Source organism: Agelaius tricolor, unplaced genomic scaffold (genome assembly GCF_023055355.1).
Source record: "Agelaius tricolor isolate 1412-34295 unplaced genomic scaffold, bAgeTri1.0.p SCAF_32, whole genome shotgun sequence".
NCBI lineage: Eukaryota > Metazoa > Chordata > Aves > Passeriformes > Icteridae > Agelaius > Agelaius tricolor.
In genome coordinates, this window is record NW_027269292.1 from 1,286,353 (window position 1) to 1,303,403 (window position 17,051).

The following is a 17,051-nucleotide window of genomic DNA, read 5'->3' on the forward strand; positions in this document are numbered from 1 at the left end:
GACCTGCCCATCAAAGGTTATTTCTGAACATGTACATAAAGACATTTCTAATTTAAAAAAAAAGCTCAAAGCTGTAATAAAAGAAATTTTAAACCCAGACAGGAGAAACTAGGGACACTAGAACTGCCTCTGTGGGCCATAACAAAAACAGGGGGAAAGCAAGAAGTTTAAAATGAGGTTTTGGCACTCATGATCAAGCTTGTCAATTGTTTCAGACTTCTTCTCCCTTGTATATTGTTATGAAATGCATTTGGAGGCAGTTTCTCAGTGCCAGCTGGTCAAGGTTAGGGCATAACCCCACCAACAGGATCCTTGCAAAAGGTAGGAACAGCATCACAGAACTCCAGCAGCCTTTTCCCTTTTAGTGTAAAACAAATTGTGAAGGAACCATGAACAGGGAATTTCTCATCTCAGAAACTCAGGGAAAAGGTGGGCTTTGACTGGTGATCTGTGGCCAGTAATGAATCCTAGTGGATGGAGATCTTCATCTGGAATTGGAGTTCATTTACAGCTTTTATTACATGGAAGGAGAACATCATTTGCTCCCTCAGCAAGGTTCACTCATTTGATGGATTTCCTCCTGTTAGCTGAGGGTGGCACTAGCACCCTGTAAAGTAGCTTTAGATGTGGTATAATTCAGTAGGGGGGCCCAAAGACAATATCTTCTCTGGGAACAAAACACTTACATGCTTGTACTATCACATAGTCCAGAGTTTCCACAACAGGATGGAGGTTTGCTAAGTGCACTCTGTGATCACAAATTAGATTTAACAACCTTTATATTTTATGCTTACCAAAGCCCACTTTCATAATGGTATGAAAAAACAGGACCAGTATGAAAAGGATCAATACAATCACAAAGATTATCAAAGGTTATACACATCTATTTGAAGAAACAACAAGGTTACCAATGAATTTGGAATATGAGTATCTTGGTCACCTGGAAATTGCTTGCATCACTTCAGTGACACCACATATTCATAGTCACAGCCAAAGAAAAGACATGAAAAAGGTTATTTAAAGGTGTTTTAACCCATTAAGAACTACTTTGATATTCCACACCGGAAAAATTCTATGTAGTAAATGTTTGTAATAATATAAATTATTTTACTATTATGCAAATCACCATGCATAAAGTATTCCTTCTTCATCCTTGAACATTCCCCAAAGTTTAATTTGAAACCTAATTTGCATTCAATTAACATTTTGAAGTTCTACTTACTTTCTACTTTGTTTGCCTACATGATTTAAATTATAAGAGCAATTCTTTGCTTGTAGAACAGGTGAGAGATGGAGAGTGGTTTCTGCTCCAGTAGCACTAGATACACAAACCCAGCCTTGATGAACTTTCCCTCCTGCATTTGAGAACTCTGCATCTCTCTTTCAACGCTGGGCACACCAAGACAGACCTGAGCCACAGTTCCTGTGCTGAGAGAACCTGCCAGCTCTCAATGCTGCCTTCTCTTGGAGCACTGAAAGAAGCAAATTTGGGAAAGACACTGTGAGGAGTCTTGTAACCTCATTTCTGCCTACATCTTTCCCTTCTGTGAAATACACATCACTGACTGCAGCTCAGTGGCTTATAGCAGGAAAAAACCCTGTGTTCAGATGAACATTAGGAAGGCATTTAAATTATTTTTTTCTAAAATCTATCCCAGAATATGGGTAGTCTGGATTTGGGTAATATAATGAAATATGGCCTGATTTCATGAACTGCTCAATGGCAAATCTGCACAGGATCCAATGCGTTTTTAGGACTTGGCTTAAATGCTTTCAAAACAGACTAAGCAGAAAAACTTATGACTAGCACATTCTAACCCAGGCATATAGTGATAACACTCCTAACTGCATTCTTACACAGCTCTCCATAAAAGAAGTGAGAGTTCAAAGAGACACAGTGACTTTGCTTTGAAGTAGGTGAAAAGTATTTATCCAGCTACAGCTGTGAGAGACAAACTCCGGCAACTCCTCATGGAGTGTTTTACAATTATATTGCCCCTAATTAATCATCTCTGCATTTGTGGCTGCTCCCCCAAGCAGTTATAGAGCTGGATTCATGTCAGTCATATTAACCGAGATGCCAGTCCTGAACTGCAGTGACAGGCTGTTGGACAAACACTCCTTTCTAATATCTTTGGGGGTGTTCACTTCCAGCCCTGGGTCAGGACAAACAGCTGTGGGAAGAAAACATCCTGGCAAGATGGCTGTAGCAGTTTGCTTCAGTGCACATCAGCAACTCCAGCAACAGCTCCTCAGTCTGCCTGGCAGCTCTCACCTCTCAGGTGCTAATTAGCATCTCACGTGAGATCTGATATGGGACTGCCACCAACATGGATAAACTTAATATGCACCAGCAGATCCTTTGTGATGTGTTAGTCTGAGAGCACAGCCACAAATGCAGCCTTGAAATACTTTAAATATGGTTTTCAAAGGCTCCCAAATCTAGGAGAAAAAATTGTACTGTAAAGTCTCATGGGATTTTTCTCTTCTGCTGAGGCTGACACGTTGCAGAGTTGAATTTGAAAGAAAGGTACTCCCAAATTCCTCTTGCTTTCTTCAAGATTGCTTCAGTAAGCTGTTCATTACTGACTTTCTGGACCAATTCTTGAGAGTGTGTGCTGGGTTAGTCTGACATTCAACACATTGGTAATTCAGGTTTCCCTCAGAAAGGAGGTCTTCTTCCACACTATCTAAAAGGTCTTCCTTCCCAGAAGTTTCTGAGTCATCACTGTTTCCTCATTCATATTTCAAGGATGTACCTAAGCCTAAATGTCTCACAGTATTAAGACTAGAACACCACAAGCATGAACTGATCACAGGTTTCTTTACATTCTTGTTGGGAAGGATGAAAGTTTGACAAGAAAGTCTCACAGATATGTATTCCTGGCAGAAAGATTTTTGAATGTAGACTCTGAAGAAGGAATAGAAATGAAAGCAGGTTTTGATATAGAAGAAAAGAATTGCTGATCCAGTTTTACTGGATAACTAAGAAGGCAAAGGGTATGTTAGTTAGAAAGGATTTTATGGCTTAGAGCAAAGGATAAACCCACCTCAAACAAGATGTTTTTACCAAGAAGAAAGATACCACAGGCAAACAACACTGCCGATGTTGCAAGTAGAAAAAAGGTCTCAGAATTTTCCACCACAAGAAAATTGAAAAACAACTTCTAGCCTAAACTGTAACATACTAACTTTTAGTGATTGGAGAATAGTAACATGAATACGGTAATTATAGTAATTATGACAGGCTATAGGTAAAAGTCAAGGTATAGAATGGTTCTTCTGTATTAAGATGCTGAGCAAAGAAAAGTATATAACGCATTGAAACCAAAATTAAAGGGTCTTCAGGCTTGTTTGCAGCTAGAGCTGACAGCTGTAGGCACAGGCTCTGTCACCACGACCCTGGACTGCTGTGACAACTTAGATGTAATAAGCCGTCTGGAGTCCCACATCCCTCATTACGGCTCTTACACATTCTGACAATTATATTATTTTTCTCAGTAACTTTAAGTTTAGGCCTGTTTAGCAAATATTTTTTTCATTCATTTTCTGCTGGGCATCTACCTGGGTTATGCAACTCAGGAAGGGTGCAATATTTTGAAATCAGGTGATTATATTCTCCAGGTTTTTTCCCCTACTGTCACTATGAGGAACTAAACATGCACAATACACTGGAGTGTGTCTGACAGCCCAAACCAATCTCAAGTACATCTGAAAAGCTACTTTATGTGGCATTAATATGTAATTAAGCTCCAGGCCTGTAGATTTTCACAACCATTTCAGTGCCAGAAATGTGTGGGCTGAAATACTTAATCTCATTTGCACTAGAATTCTTAACAAGGCAATCAGCATTTTGGGAATTTCAGATGACTGTCAGGTTGTAACAGTTCTCTCAACAGTGAAAGAACCTGATGATAGGTCAAATCTACAGATCCTCAGGAATAGCTCACATGTCGCCCTGTTCTTGTAAGTTCTTCTAACCTTCCAATGTTTTCATTTTTGTAATGGAGTTTCTCATGCACTTTTCATGTAAATCATGATTGTTTTGCATTCCTTTCTAGAAGAGGAGAAAATTGATGGACTGTTAGTTTAACCAGTGTGGTTAAAGAAGTAGCAGTTTCATCCTCCAATCCATGGTCCATTTTTAAAATTCTATAAATATCGGAGTTCAGAAATAAACAGCCCTTTTTTTACCTTAGACATCTCAATGTGTGTGTCGTTCATTTCATGTCATATTGCAACACTCACACAACAGCCAAACAATATTTTCTACTATTAAGAGAAAATAAGGATCACGTAGCAGTTTTCTCGATGCATTCATGATAAAACTTGAAGCACTACTTTACCTTATAAGATATAGCTAATACACATCAATTAATGCATGTTAATCTCAATCACACTGAAAAGATGCTGCACAGAATCTATTTAGCTGACACTTGATTATTTATCATTTACTAAATCTCAATGAAGCCTAGTTATTTAATTTTTTTGATTCATAATTTGTTCACTAAACAAAAATCAGTGACAATTGCATGTAGTGGGTTCTTGTCCTAATCTACTCTAAAATCTAATCTAAAATTGTAGAAATGCTGTTACCTAGAAGTGCTGCAACAGATAAATTATTTCAGTTAACAGTAATACTTTTCAGTTCCTTTCCTTTTTCTACATTCAGAACACATACACTCACAAAGCAGCATCACGTTGGTTTTACTGAGAGAAACCAGGAATGTCATCAAAGTGATTTCTTCCCTTAAAAACAGCCACAGTCTTTGGATGATGGATTAACAGAAACCTTTCTGCACTTCACAATAATGTGATGTTGAGTACTTGTCAACTAAAAATCTTTGCAATGAAAACAAATCAACCCAAAATATCTTATCCAAACCCAACCATATTAATTCCAGTGAAAAAAACTTTTAAGTAAATCTGAAATTTTAAAATTCCACTTACCAGGAACAAAGCTTCCCTGGACCACCTCCTTATAAGCCCACCAGCCTTCATGGATTTTTGGTGAACTTTGTTGAGCTAGAAAGAAATAATCAAAGAAACTATAAAATTAGGGCAAAACATAGGACTTAATTAGCTAAATTTTAATAATTTGAAACAGGGTACTATCCTCTACAGAAGAGTCACTCAAATTCCTAGGTGATCTTTATTCAATCTATAGAATCCTACTATGCATATGTATCTTGGAGAACTTTGTCCCTGTTCATCACACAGTAAAATATACTCTGCTTTGGAAGAATTGCAGCATCAACCTTATTACACGGTTGAGACAATAGAAAGATGGCAATAGCTCACACCTTGCCAGCAGCAGCCAAAGATTTATTTGTTGCAGAGCATTTAAAAAACTTTATAGCCAACAGCATATTGCTAAAGCTTACAATTGTTCTAGGCAATCACTAAAAGTACACATACACCTGCTTCACACAATGCTTGCTTGTATGCTCTCTAATAACAATACACAATGCTTCATTATTAAGCTTAAAACATTCAACTATTTTGCTAAGCATATTTTTCTAGAGTCTAAGGTCTATCTTAGCCAAGCCTAAAACTCAAGCTATTGTTTCATGTCCTTGCTTACTATTGTAACTTTTTCTACATTCAGACTTTGCAGCTGCAGCTAGTTTCAAGTTTTCTGTTCTTTCTTTTTCTAAGGCCTGCTTTTACAGTGTTCTGGAAATCTTTTTACCTTTACTATTCCCCACATTTCCCCCTCTTGGTACAGCCACAAATAAACTCAACTTTGTTTCTTATTAACTACCTTGCTCTACAAAGCTCTACTACAATACATATTTCTGTTTGTTTCAGGCACCTCCCTTACTTGCTTTAAGCATTACTATTTTACACCACAGCAATTTTAATGCTATAAAAGATCTGCTCTATTCAAAGGATATAAGTTAAATCTGATAGTAGCTACTATTTATAGTTCTAATAAGTCTCGTCCATTCCAAGGTCTTAATTCAAAGCCTTCATATATGTCTATACTTGTATCTACCATCTCTGTGAGATCTTGAGAACTTTCTGTGATTTTATTTCCTAGATCTCTCTTTTATACAATAAAAACTTTGATATTTTTGTCCATCATTTGTCGCACACACCAAAGCATATTAAGGTACTACTACTAGTACCACCACTTAAAACTACTAACATATACAAACCTATTTTATAAAGTTCCCTTAACTAAGGTGTAAAGCCCTGTCCTTTGAACAAATCATCTAACCATGATTCACCATCTTCTTTCATTTGAGCTGTTAGATCTTTCAGCTTTTGTATGCTTTTGTGGATGGATTCAGAATGGTCAGACGTATTCATACAACACAATCCTTCAATTCCTCACAACCATGTCCATGTGCCAGTAAAAGAAAACCAATTGCTGCTCTATTTTGAAGGGTAGCATATCTAACACTGCTGATGTCTGTCAGCATATCACTGACTGCAATGGATGTGGCATTGGTTTGTTTACTCAGCCAACATCTAACTGGATCTGTTTCAATGCCATGGCAGAAGCCAGTTGGGGTAGAAGTAAACCTGCTGAAACTCTTTTCGCAGCTTTCCAGGGCCTAAAATCACTGTTGCAATTTTCTTAGTATTGATGGACAAATCTTTTTCCTTTATGTTTTTTCTTAATGACTGTCTTAGCACTAGCTGCTAGTACAGTAAGTTGTCCAATACTACATGGACTACCTTCAAGGCATGATGGAATATCTTTTCAAGCCCTATCTTCACAAATGAACGAATATCCTTTTCATAACTGTCGTGGATATTGGTCAACCCCAGAAAGTCCACTCCAACTATCTGAGTAATTACACCAAAAACTTGAGTTTCTGTAAGTAGGGTGATTGGGAGTGACATTGTATTTCAGAGGATCATTCTCTCGCCAATTGCCCTCTGAAAATGTAAGAGAGAAATCCATTGTTAAGGAACCAAGAATCTCCAATTCTTGGGGTTCAGAAGGTGCTTTATTAAGTTCTTTGGTCCAAATGTCCCAACCAGCTACAGGATTGCTCCCTTTGACAACCTCACCTGATTTAATATTAAGTTGCTTTTTGTCAAGAGATCATAATATATAGATATCGGCCAATCTTTCACTGGCACACCAAATAGACAGGTTGAAAAAGGCTTTTCTGAGTTTGAACTGGACAGGCATATGGTGTCCAAACCTGCTGCCTTGGCTAAGGTCACCTAAACATTTGGTTTTGGTTGTTCCACAGGCAAATCTGCACTGCAAGAAGTTAGCAAAGCTAGCCAGCACCAGCATTAACACTCAATTTTGCTCTATACATTTTGTGAGCTATTTTTTGGCAAAAGATTTTCTCATGTATTTCAACTGACAAATTCTGGAGCACCCACGCCTGTTCCCCCTCTTCAGCCACCCAGGTAACTTGCCAAAAACTTGCTTGTGACTGATGTCTCTGACATGCAGCTCTTTCAGTGTGAGAGCATCTGGGAGCCCAATGGAGGAACACAAGAAAAGGCTTCTCCGATCAGTATTCTGAAGGTTGTAGCAACAAAAAGCCTAAGCTTTGTATGAGGTTTGCCCCTGATAAGACTTGTTGCCTAAATTATTTCTCCAAAGTCCTGAAAAATCAAGAGCAGAAAGGTCTTGATTGCTCATGTTTGCTGTTCTTTGTCATCACTTCTCTTTGTCTTTAAATTGGAATTTGAGCAAATTTTGTGGTCAAAATGTAAAGTCACTATTAATTGGAAGCATTTTCAAAGGGCACACAGACACGCAGCAAGACAAACGTTCAGCTGATCTCCATAAGAGTGAAGAGCTGATATACCAATATGTTCTGCCTTCACCTGTGGTATGCTTGGTACGTTCCTACTTAGAGCAACTCTCCCTGAGCTACAGAAAGCTCTGTTACCTTGTGCACCATTTGACTTAGATTTTGGGGTTGTCTTCTTTTTAATACACTTTCAATCTCTTTCACTAGGGCCAAATTTTTTTTTTTACATACATTTGCAGTTACAGAAGATACTGGATTTAACAGCTTTTTGCTGCAGTTTCAATTCTAAATCACATATTATTTAGGAAAAACAAAACTACCCTGGGAAAAGTTCCAGCAGTGTAATAAAAATTGTTGCTGTCATTAAAAATTATGAAGAGGATGTGAAATTCAGCCTAAAAGGGATACAAGATAAAGACCATTAAATACTGTTCTATCAAGTTACAAAATAGTATTTATGATTTAACTGACTGCATATTGCAGAAACAAAAGTAAAACTTGTCAATTAAATGTACTTTAATGAAATGTACTGACAGAAGGACCAATATGCTGCCTTACCAAAATCCAGCCATGCCAGTGGGTTGGGGTACATGTGGACACAGATTTCTCCTTGCAGAATAGATGTTGTCCCATTAACTGAGTAGTGATAGGTTACACTGAAAGGACTGTTCCACTGTGCACCGTTTACAGTCTGCAGATGAAATTTTCCTCATATTTTAGTTTTTATAACATTGCCTGGAGAACTCCAACTGTGCATGGCTTAGTTGTGCTAGACCACACTGTACAAACATTTGCAAAATGGCAAATCCCAACCCACAATCAAAATATATGAGCAGAAAATTGTTACTATCCAGTCTGAACTGCAATTTTTTTTTTTATCTCAACACTTGCTTTCATGTCCTCAGGAGGAGAAGTTCTTAAAGATTCCAAAATGGCAGTAGGAGAGAATACTAAAGAGTCCCAACAAAGTAGAGAGAGCCCTAATTCTTCTACTTAAAATTTCCCAGGAAATTACACTGCATTAAAGTGCACCTTGTAGTCATACACACAGCTCAAATCATTTCAGCCAGGAAGAGGCATATGCATTTTAGAAGTAGCTGAAAAAATCATATATATGTAGAGAGAGAGAGGTAAAAGCAAGCTAAGAATTCGGGTAGGACGGGTATTTTCAGATGCAGCTGCCTAATATCAGCATTCACCAAAATGTATATAACTGAAAAATATATTGTTTGTTCCCACTCTGGGGCAATCTGAATGATACATGCAAGGTCCAGAAGAGAAATATAATCCATTATTTGGAGTTTATATTAAACCAAAATCGAAATATGCTGGCTCTGCAGTTCTGCTTCAGTGGGGTTACCCCAATACTTACAATAGCTAATTCCAAAAGGAATAGCAGGAAAAAATAGTTTTATGACATTTTTTCATATCTGCTTCATTAGTATGGAACAGGCTGCATGAAATGAGCAAGAAACTAGATTATCAAAGCTCTGTACTAAATATTTGGATGCCAGTGCAGTTGCTTCAGCTATCAGAGAAGAGCATGACCTGGCATCACTCCACACATTCCTCAGATATCAGATCCTTATGTCTTCAATTCACATGAAAATGAAACACAGGAAATACGATACTAAACTAAGATGTTGTACCCTAGCTTTATCTAAAGTAGAGCAAGAGCAATGCTAGCAGCACTGCTGATGTGCAGAGAACTGAGTCCGCTGAGGAAACCAAGAGGCAAGGCAGGTGGGGTTGTGAGGGGGCAGTTAGGGTGACAATCTCCAGTGCTGTGCTCTTTCCTGAACTCTGAAACTTCAACATTTTATAGCAGTCCAGGCAAAATATCCTGCAAAGTAATGCAGAGAGTGACTGAACACAGATTTCCACTCTGCAGTGCATGTGAAATCCAGCTTGGTGCCAAAGATTTACTTGCATGGAGCCCACAGGGACTTGACTTAAAAAGGGAAAAAATTTATAAAGCTCTAATTTCTCTGAATGAAGAAGGAAGAAGTCTGGTAAGGCCAGGGAGAAAAGTCTGTCTTCCGGAAACTTCTCCAAAACCATCACTCCAATCTGTCTTATGCAAGTGGGCAAGAGGACTTACCAAAGGGGGAAAAAGCTGTTCCCTATTTTTGACACATAATCAGACCCATACCTGGATTAGTAATGGTACAAGGGAATATAAAATTAGAATGAACAGCCATATGGACCATCCTTGCTGAGAATGCTATCTGGGGCACACACCTGATGCACATACAACACAGGCTCTCTGCAATTGGAGTATTAATACCCATCTGACAGAATGGCTCTGTGCCTGAGTAAACAGGTTCAACCTTATGGCTCAACAATTGTTGCCAAGGAAATGGATTCTTCCTATGTGCTATCTCGTGACACATGAAAATAGCAAAATTCTCTCAGCATCCTTCTGATTTCAGTTAAACTACTGTACCTCTTCCTGCAATTCTTCCACCCAAGGACCACATAAAGAGACACATGGTCTCTCTGTGTGGCCTCTGACACTGCTGTGGGTCCTACCAGAACACTGCAGCTCCTCCATGGCAGCAGCTCCTTGTTGGCAGGGGGAGAAGGGTCTAGAAAGCAATCCTGTATTTCTGAAGAGGGTTAAATATCTTAAAAAACAAAAAAACCCCGACATTGTGATACCTCCAAGGCTCCTGCTTTTACCATTAAAACCCAGAGTACGGCTTTTGCTTCGTAGAAACACTGTTGGTTTTGCAAGATATGAAAATATATAAGCCCCTCTGAACAGACACTGAAGGTTACCTGCAAGGAGCTCTGCAACCATTTTTAGCAGCAGCACTGCATTCTGCCATTAGCAGGAACAGTCCAAAATGACAAAGTTGTCCAAGTGCTTGAGGATACTGAATGACCTCCATTTGTGCAGTGTTCCCTCCTCTAGCACTGAAATCTCTGGTATCTGAGATTAGTAGCTTTTCTGATACAACACCATTATGTCAGATCTCTTTCAATAAAGCTGCTGCAGAGGAAACAATATTTATTTGAAGCTTATATGACATGTGTTGCTCTCATTCTGTCAGATTACTGTAGGTATGTCTCATTGTGGAGCATACAATTACAGGTTAAGTTCTGCAAGTTGTTGTGCATTCTTGTTTCCTAGTGGCTTCCATGCACAAGGAAACAGCATCATATAGGATCATAAAAATGCACAGTAAATGCAAACAGCAAAGGTGCCAATGACCCATAAAGTCAGCAGTTAACTCTCTCGAGCTTAGAAGCTAAAGTGAGTAGCCTCATGTTTCAAAAAAGAAAAGCTCTTACTAGGTGAATAAATGGATTTAAAATTATCTGATAGCACTGTATTGGATACCAGGTATCATGATGCAGATGCTGGAATACCTGCACAGCATTTGCAGTGCTAAGAAGTCTTCATCTTGCTGGAATGCTGATGTTGACATTATATAAAAAGCTGCAGCAAATACAGAACACTCCTCAGTAAATATGCTTATTTGCAAGATATAAAAAAGCCATTCTACATTACTTATTTACGTTCTATACTTTCATGAATCACAGAAAGGCTTTTATCTGATGGCACCATTTATGTCACTCACATATGAGCCTGAGCCACAAGTAGAACCCTGCCAGATCAGAATTCTCCATTCACTTTACTGCCATTTCATACAGATGAAAAATGTTAGGCTGGGGAGAATCAGGCTTGCAGCAGTTAGGAAAAGATTTTTCTTCACCTGTATTTTATTGATCTGAGCTCTTCTGATTGCTCTATTAATTATTCTGCAGGTTTATCTCATCTTACATCATAGAAGCCTTGCTTATAACCTGACAGTATTGGCCTGGCAGTAAGTATATGACAACATTTTTATCATTGTTGCCCCTCTGCATAGTTATGAGTTTATTAAAAATAAAACCAGCTGCAACTATGAGCCATTAGTTTCATAATAATCTTAGTGTAACATTAAGTCATTGCTAATGCTTTGATAGGAAATTCACAGAAAAATGGCAGAGGGTCTGCTACAAGAAAAAGAAATCCTCAAATCTGTGATTACAGTGGTGAACACTGCAAGTGGAAGATATATTTACATGGTGTTAGATGCTGGTGTGATCTTCACTTAGAAACCTTATCCTGGTTCCCTCCCAGCCAGCATAAGCCTATTGCTTTAGCTGTTTAATGCTACTCAATTTTCCATCAGAGTTCCACAGTTCATTATGAGCAGCTTCCTCACACTCAAGGTGTCTTACTCAGTCACTGATGAGTAATCCAAGACGCCTGTGCCTAATGGTAGAGATTAAAATTAGAGGAATTTCCCTGCAGTGTTTCAGAACATAATGAGTCCTCACAGAAATGTAGTCCTGTAGATAACAGGAAGGACAGGGCAGTTTAAAACAAAATAAAAATAAAAGCTGTGAGAAAAATTTTTATTGTTTTTGCTGAACTCCATTTCCACAATCTTATGCAACACCTGCTTTGTAATTATTTTAAGTAGTTCTGATTTCTGAATTTTACATGGATATTTTGTGGACTGCTAAACCCAAGGGTAGGTTACCTAAAATTTCGAGGGAAGATAGACTTGCTCAATCTAAAATACAACTTTCAACACCTTCAGTCATAACAAGTACCAGTTTTTGGCTCACACCAACAAACGCCTCTTAAAGCAAATATGATACACATGTACAAAGTGGACCTGGCAGTAGGGGAACTAAGCAGATAGTGCTTAGTTCCAATAAGCTAAAGATGTGACCCTCTATAATTAATATTTAGTTTGTATAAAACAAGTCTGTACATAATTGCAGCTGTATTTAAGATGTTTTTATGCAGCCTTTTTATATTAAAAGACCCTAACAACAGACATTTCAGGCACAAAATAAAGCATCATTTATAGATGAATAGCTACAGGACAAGAAAGGCTGGCCTGCTTATGAATCTCACAGCCGACACTGTGGGCATCAGCATATGCTGAGAGAGGAGAAACAAAACAAAGGATTATAAAGGCACCAATAAATAAAATGCTTTCATCAGCTAGGCCATTTTTTTCTCTTTTTCCTTTTTTTTTGGGTAACATTTTGCTCAAAAAACATACAAATGCTCTTTCATTAAGTTAATACTTTCCAATTCCATAAATCCTTCTTCCTCCATTCCCACGTGAAAAAGCTCTCACTGCTGCTGTGAATTCCAAGCAATATTCAACACAAGAAAAGCAGACCTGATTTTATCACATCTGAGGGCAAAAGTAAGGCACTACAATTGGAACCCTGCTCTGGCACAGAGACTTGACTATTCTGTCTATTTTCTGTTTATTATGAATTTGTTTTCTGATAAGATTCCCATTATAAACCTTGGCCAAAAGGTTAGATTTCACACAGGCAGGCTCATATGGATGCAGGGAGCAGTGACAATGTGGTGTTACACTGTAACAAACCAAACTGTTGCACCTACTGGTCCCCTCTAGCTGGCTTTTTAGGAGGGTAGAAATAAAATTATTTAACAACTTCTTCTGACCTCTTAATATTATCAAATGTGTTGAAATAAGCTTATCTGTAAGCAGGAATGATTCCCAATAATGTTCATGAAGAACTCCCAACTGGACATTAAACTCTTCACCACCAACTCAATTTGGAGAATATCAAACACCCCTAAAAAGCTGCTTTCCTTTTAATGTGACTAATACACATGTTCAGGAGTTAGACCACATAATGTAAAAGACAGTGTTTGCCCTCCCCAAGAACTTTCTGGGGGAAGGAAGCATTACACAATGTTATTTGCTTCAATTTTTAAAATAATACATGTTTTGTGTTTTCTTTGGCAAAATTTCACTTCTGGAACAATTGAGAGACAGAGAACTTCTGTATTGCTGTCTGAGGAAGTTGAGCAGCTCTGAGTGAAAGAATACCAAAGGTTTTACCTAGAAATTACTACCAACTAGGGATGCAAGTCTGTGCTTCCTCAGATCCTATTCATATCTATGGGGTTCATATTACTTTTGAAGGAGGTACTGCTCTCTTCCTTCTCTGGCACAAGAGTCAAAACTTCTCCAGAGCTGAAGTATTGTTAGAAATGTTGCGGGAAAAAAAATAGCTGTATAGCAGTAACTGGAACATAATATTGATTGCAAGGAGTGGGGAATTCACCACCTTTCACCTCAGTCACTGATGGCACACTCAGGGCTTCAGGGGACCCAAACCACATTAATACAATTTGGCTGTCTTGGTGTTTCCCCAAATCTCTGATGGCAGCATCAGCATACCCATCAGCCTATTCTATGTTATGTTAATTCCTCTCCCTTGAGTTGTTTAATTATGTCTAGATATAAAGTCTGAAAACCTCTATAAAATAATGCAATAACAAGCAGCAAGGTATCTTACGATACCAACTTCCCAGCAGCTCATATTTTCCATCACACTGCACACCCTCCACTCCCACCAATTATCAATTTCAGCATGGTTTGGGGACACTCAGCAACTTCAAAGAAATGGCCTCAATATCCTTGAGGCTTTAAAGTTCAATGCATTATTAATGCTAAATTAATAGGGTTTCCTCTAAAAGGAAACCATTAAGTTCCTTCCTGAGCAGCACATTCAAGTATCAATGTCTCATTGGGTTTCTGCCCGCAGCTGCTCTCACCACTCTCTAAACACAAAATTACTCATCAGGAGTAGCACAAACAATTGGGGACTGTCCTGTTAGCTACCACAGGCACATTTTTTTTTGTTGTTTTTCCAAATCTCTCACTTCAGGAAAGAGAAATTGCTTCTTCAGCAGTCTTCCTATGAAAGGACTGTGTCCAGAATAAGTATTCATTACTGCTTAGGCAGACTCAAGGGGTAAAAAATCAAGGTCTTCCAATTAACCTCAAAAATAAAGGTATGGCATCAGTATCAGGTGCTTGATCCTAGAAAATACACATAGCCTCGAATCCCATGGAATTCTGCAGCATGTAGAAACTTGCAGTCCATAACGCGATATGGAAACATTTTAAAGAGATTAATATTATACAGAGAATTCAAAATGCTTAAGCAATATTATTATGACCACTTCCCATGGTTTTGACACGGGACATAACTGAGGAAGGGGAAGGGATGCCTTCAATGTCCCTTGAGAACCCAGCAGAACTAGGAGTGGTAGCTTGTGGGTCTTGTACAAACTTTACTCAACTTGAGTCAACACAAACTGATGCCCATGCCTGAGACAGGCAGAGTCCTTTTCTCCTGGCTGACACCCAAGCAAAAGCAATGTGACAAACAACACCATCCTTCAAAAGCTAATGGCAAAGGAGGGGCAAAATTATTTTCATTATACTGACCTGGATTCAGAGTCCCAGATTTTCAGTCATCCTGGGGCTGACAGGGCACTAATCCAGATCATCTCACAGCTCACTGGACAACCTAAATCCTCAGCACTTAAAACTTTATGTCCTGGAGTTTTCTGAGATCACCAAGTAAAAAAAAATATGTTTTTCTGGCCATATGAGAGGGACCAATCAGATTTTTATTTATGCCTCAACATATGCTACTCATGAGGTGAAGAATTCCTGTAAAGACTGTACATGTGCTGTTAGCCCTGTCCCTGGGGAAGGTTCTCCTGGCAGCCAGTCCAGGGAGAGGAGACTTCCATGATGGGGCTGTGAGTGACCCCCCCACTGGCCAGCGGGGCAAAAATTGCCCAGATGCCTGGGAAAAAAGGGCTTTGGGAGGAGACTTGGCAAATAAAACCAGTTAACTGCGACACAAGCAGGGAGCCAGTTTCTTTGTGTTCCGTGGAGGGAGTGGGGGCTCGTCTGGATGGTTAGCTTGGCCCTCCTCCTGCCCTCGCCTTTTTCTCTCTGCGGTCCTGCTTCTTCCCTGGCTGTCTTCCCTGTCCACATGTCCTGCCCTGTTTCGGCACTTCCACGACGCAGCTCCTTGCCACGGACGCCCTGTGCTCTGCTACTTCTGCAATGGAGTAGACACTGCCTGCACCCAGCCGTGGCCGCTGCTTCCCACATTGCCCACAGCACGCACAACCCACAGTGCCAGCCAGGGCCTGGTGCTCCGCTGTTCCCCTCACAGAGCACCCATGGCCCCAGTGCCAGACAGGGCCTGGTGCTCTGCTGTTCCCTGACAGAGCAGCCATGGCCCCAGTGCCAGCCAGGGCCTGGTGCTCCACTGTTCCCCTCACAGAGCAGCCACGGCCCCAGTGCCAGCCAGGGCCTGGTGCTCCACTGTTCCCTGACAGAGCAGCCACGGCCCCAGTGCCAGACAGGGCCTGGTGCTCCGCTGTTCCCCTCACAGAGCACCCATGGCCCCAGTGCCAGCCAGGGCCTGGTGCTCTGCTGTTCCCCTCACTGAGCAGCCACGGCCCCAGTGCCAGCCAGGGCCTGGTGCTCCGCTGTTCCCCTCACAGAGCAGCCATGGCCCCAGCGCCAGCCAGGGCCTGGTGCTCCGCTGTTCCCCTCACTGAGCAGCGGCTGCCTGCACCCGGCTGTGGCTGCTGCCCCCATGATCCTGGGGCCTGCAGCTGCTCCAGTAGTGCGCCTGTGGCCAGGGCAGCCTGTTCTCCGCCGATGGAAGGGACACGCAGCCTGCTGCTGTTTGGAAATCGCACCCAGCCCATCACGGGAGCCCCACAGACTCACCGCAGCTTCCAGCACGCCTGCTCCCGTCTGCCGAGCTGATGCTGACAGAGCACCAGGGTTCTTTCAGTAATGCTGTCCCTGTCTTCTGTTTCTCTCTCCGTCTCTCTTTTTCCCTCCTCTCTGCTCTCTTTTCTGGCCCTCTTTTGGTAGGAAAACATACCCTTTTTTATCAATAAACAGTTCTTAGATGTAATATTGCTGCGTTTGTGCTTTATTCTTGTCCGAGAAATCTATCAAAAAGAATCCTCCTTGACTCCCCTTTTACAGTGGGACAGGACACCATATAATTACATCTTTTCTAGAATCAAGAAGCAATCTAGTGTTAAGATGATAAGCCAAGCTATGGATCCACTGAGGCAGTGGCATTATGACAGAAAATTGAAACAGTATGGCCTTATTGCAATTGCTCCTCACCATCACCACCGCAGTTTATACATGGCAAGTGTAGCAGAATCTTGGTATAGCAATGAACTTATGAAACTCCTTTTAAACTGTCCCAAAAGGTTAACATCATCAGCTCTGTTTCTGTGTGCTACTAAACAATGACATGTCATAGGTTATAAAAGAAGTCCAAGGTCCACATTAACAATATAGGGATTTTTTATGCTCTCTTCACTCACATTCCTGGAAAAACTGTGAAAAATAAGTGTTTATCACTGGAGGCAAGAAAAAAGATTAATGAAGGATATTTGCTTCTGAGATGTTTGGCGGAAGT

General features: G+C 40.2%; 1 protein-coding gene across 7 annotated transcripts in view; it reads right to left on the reverse strand.

The window, feature by feature from the left end:
* Window positions 1-17,051, reverse strand: part of CA10 (carbonic anhydrase 10) — a 207,727-nt gene that overhangs the window by 163,972 nt on the left and 26,704 nt on the right. For 6 of the 7 annotated variants that reach the window (XM_071451268.1, XM_071451267.1, XM_071451266.1 and 3 more), the window contains one exon: window positions 4,951-5,025. The exons of the other annotated variant lie outside the window; for it this stretch is intronic. In XM_071451268.1, coding sequence (XP_071307369.1) covers window positions 4,951-5,025 — 75 coding nt within the window. The remainder of the gene's footprint in view (window positions 1-4,950; window positions 5,026-17,051) is intronic. 7 annotated transcript variants of the gene reach the window in all.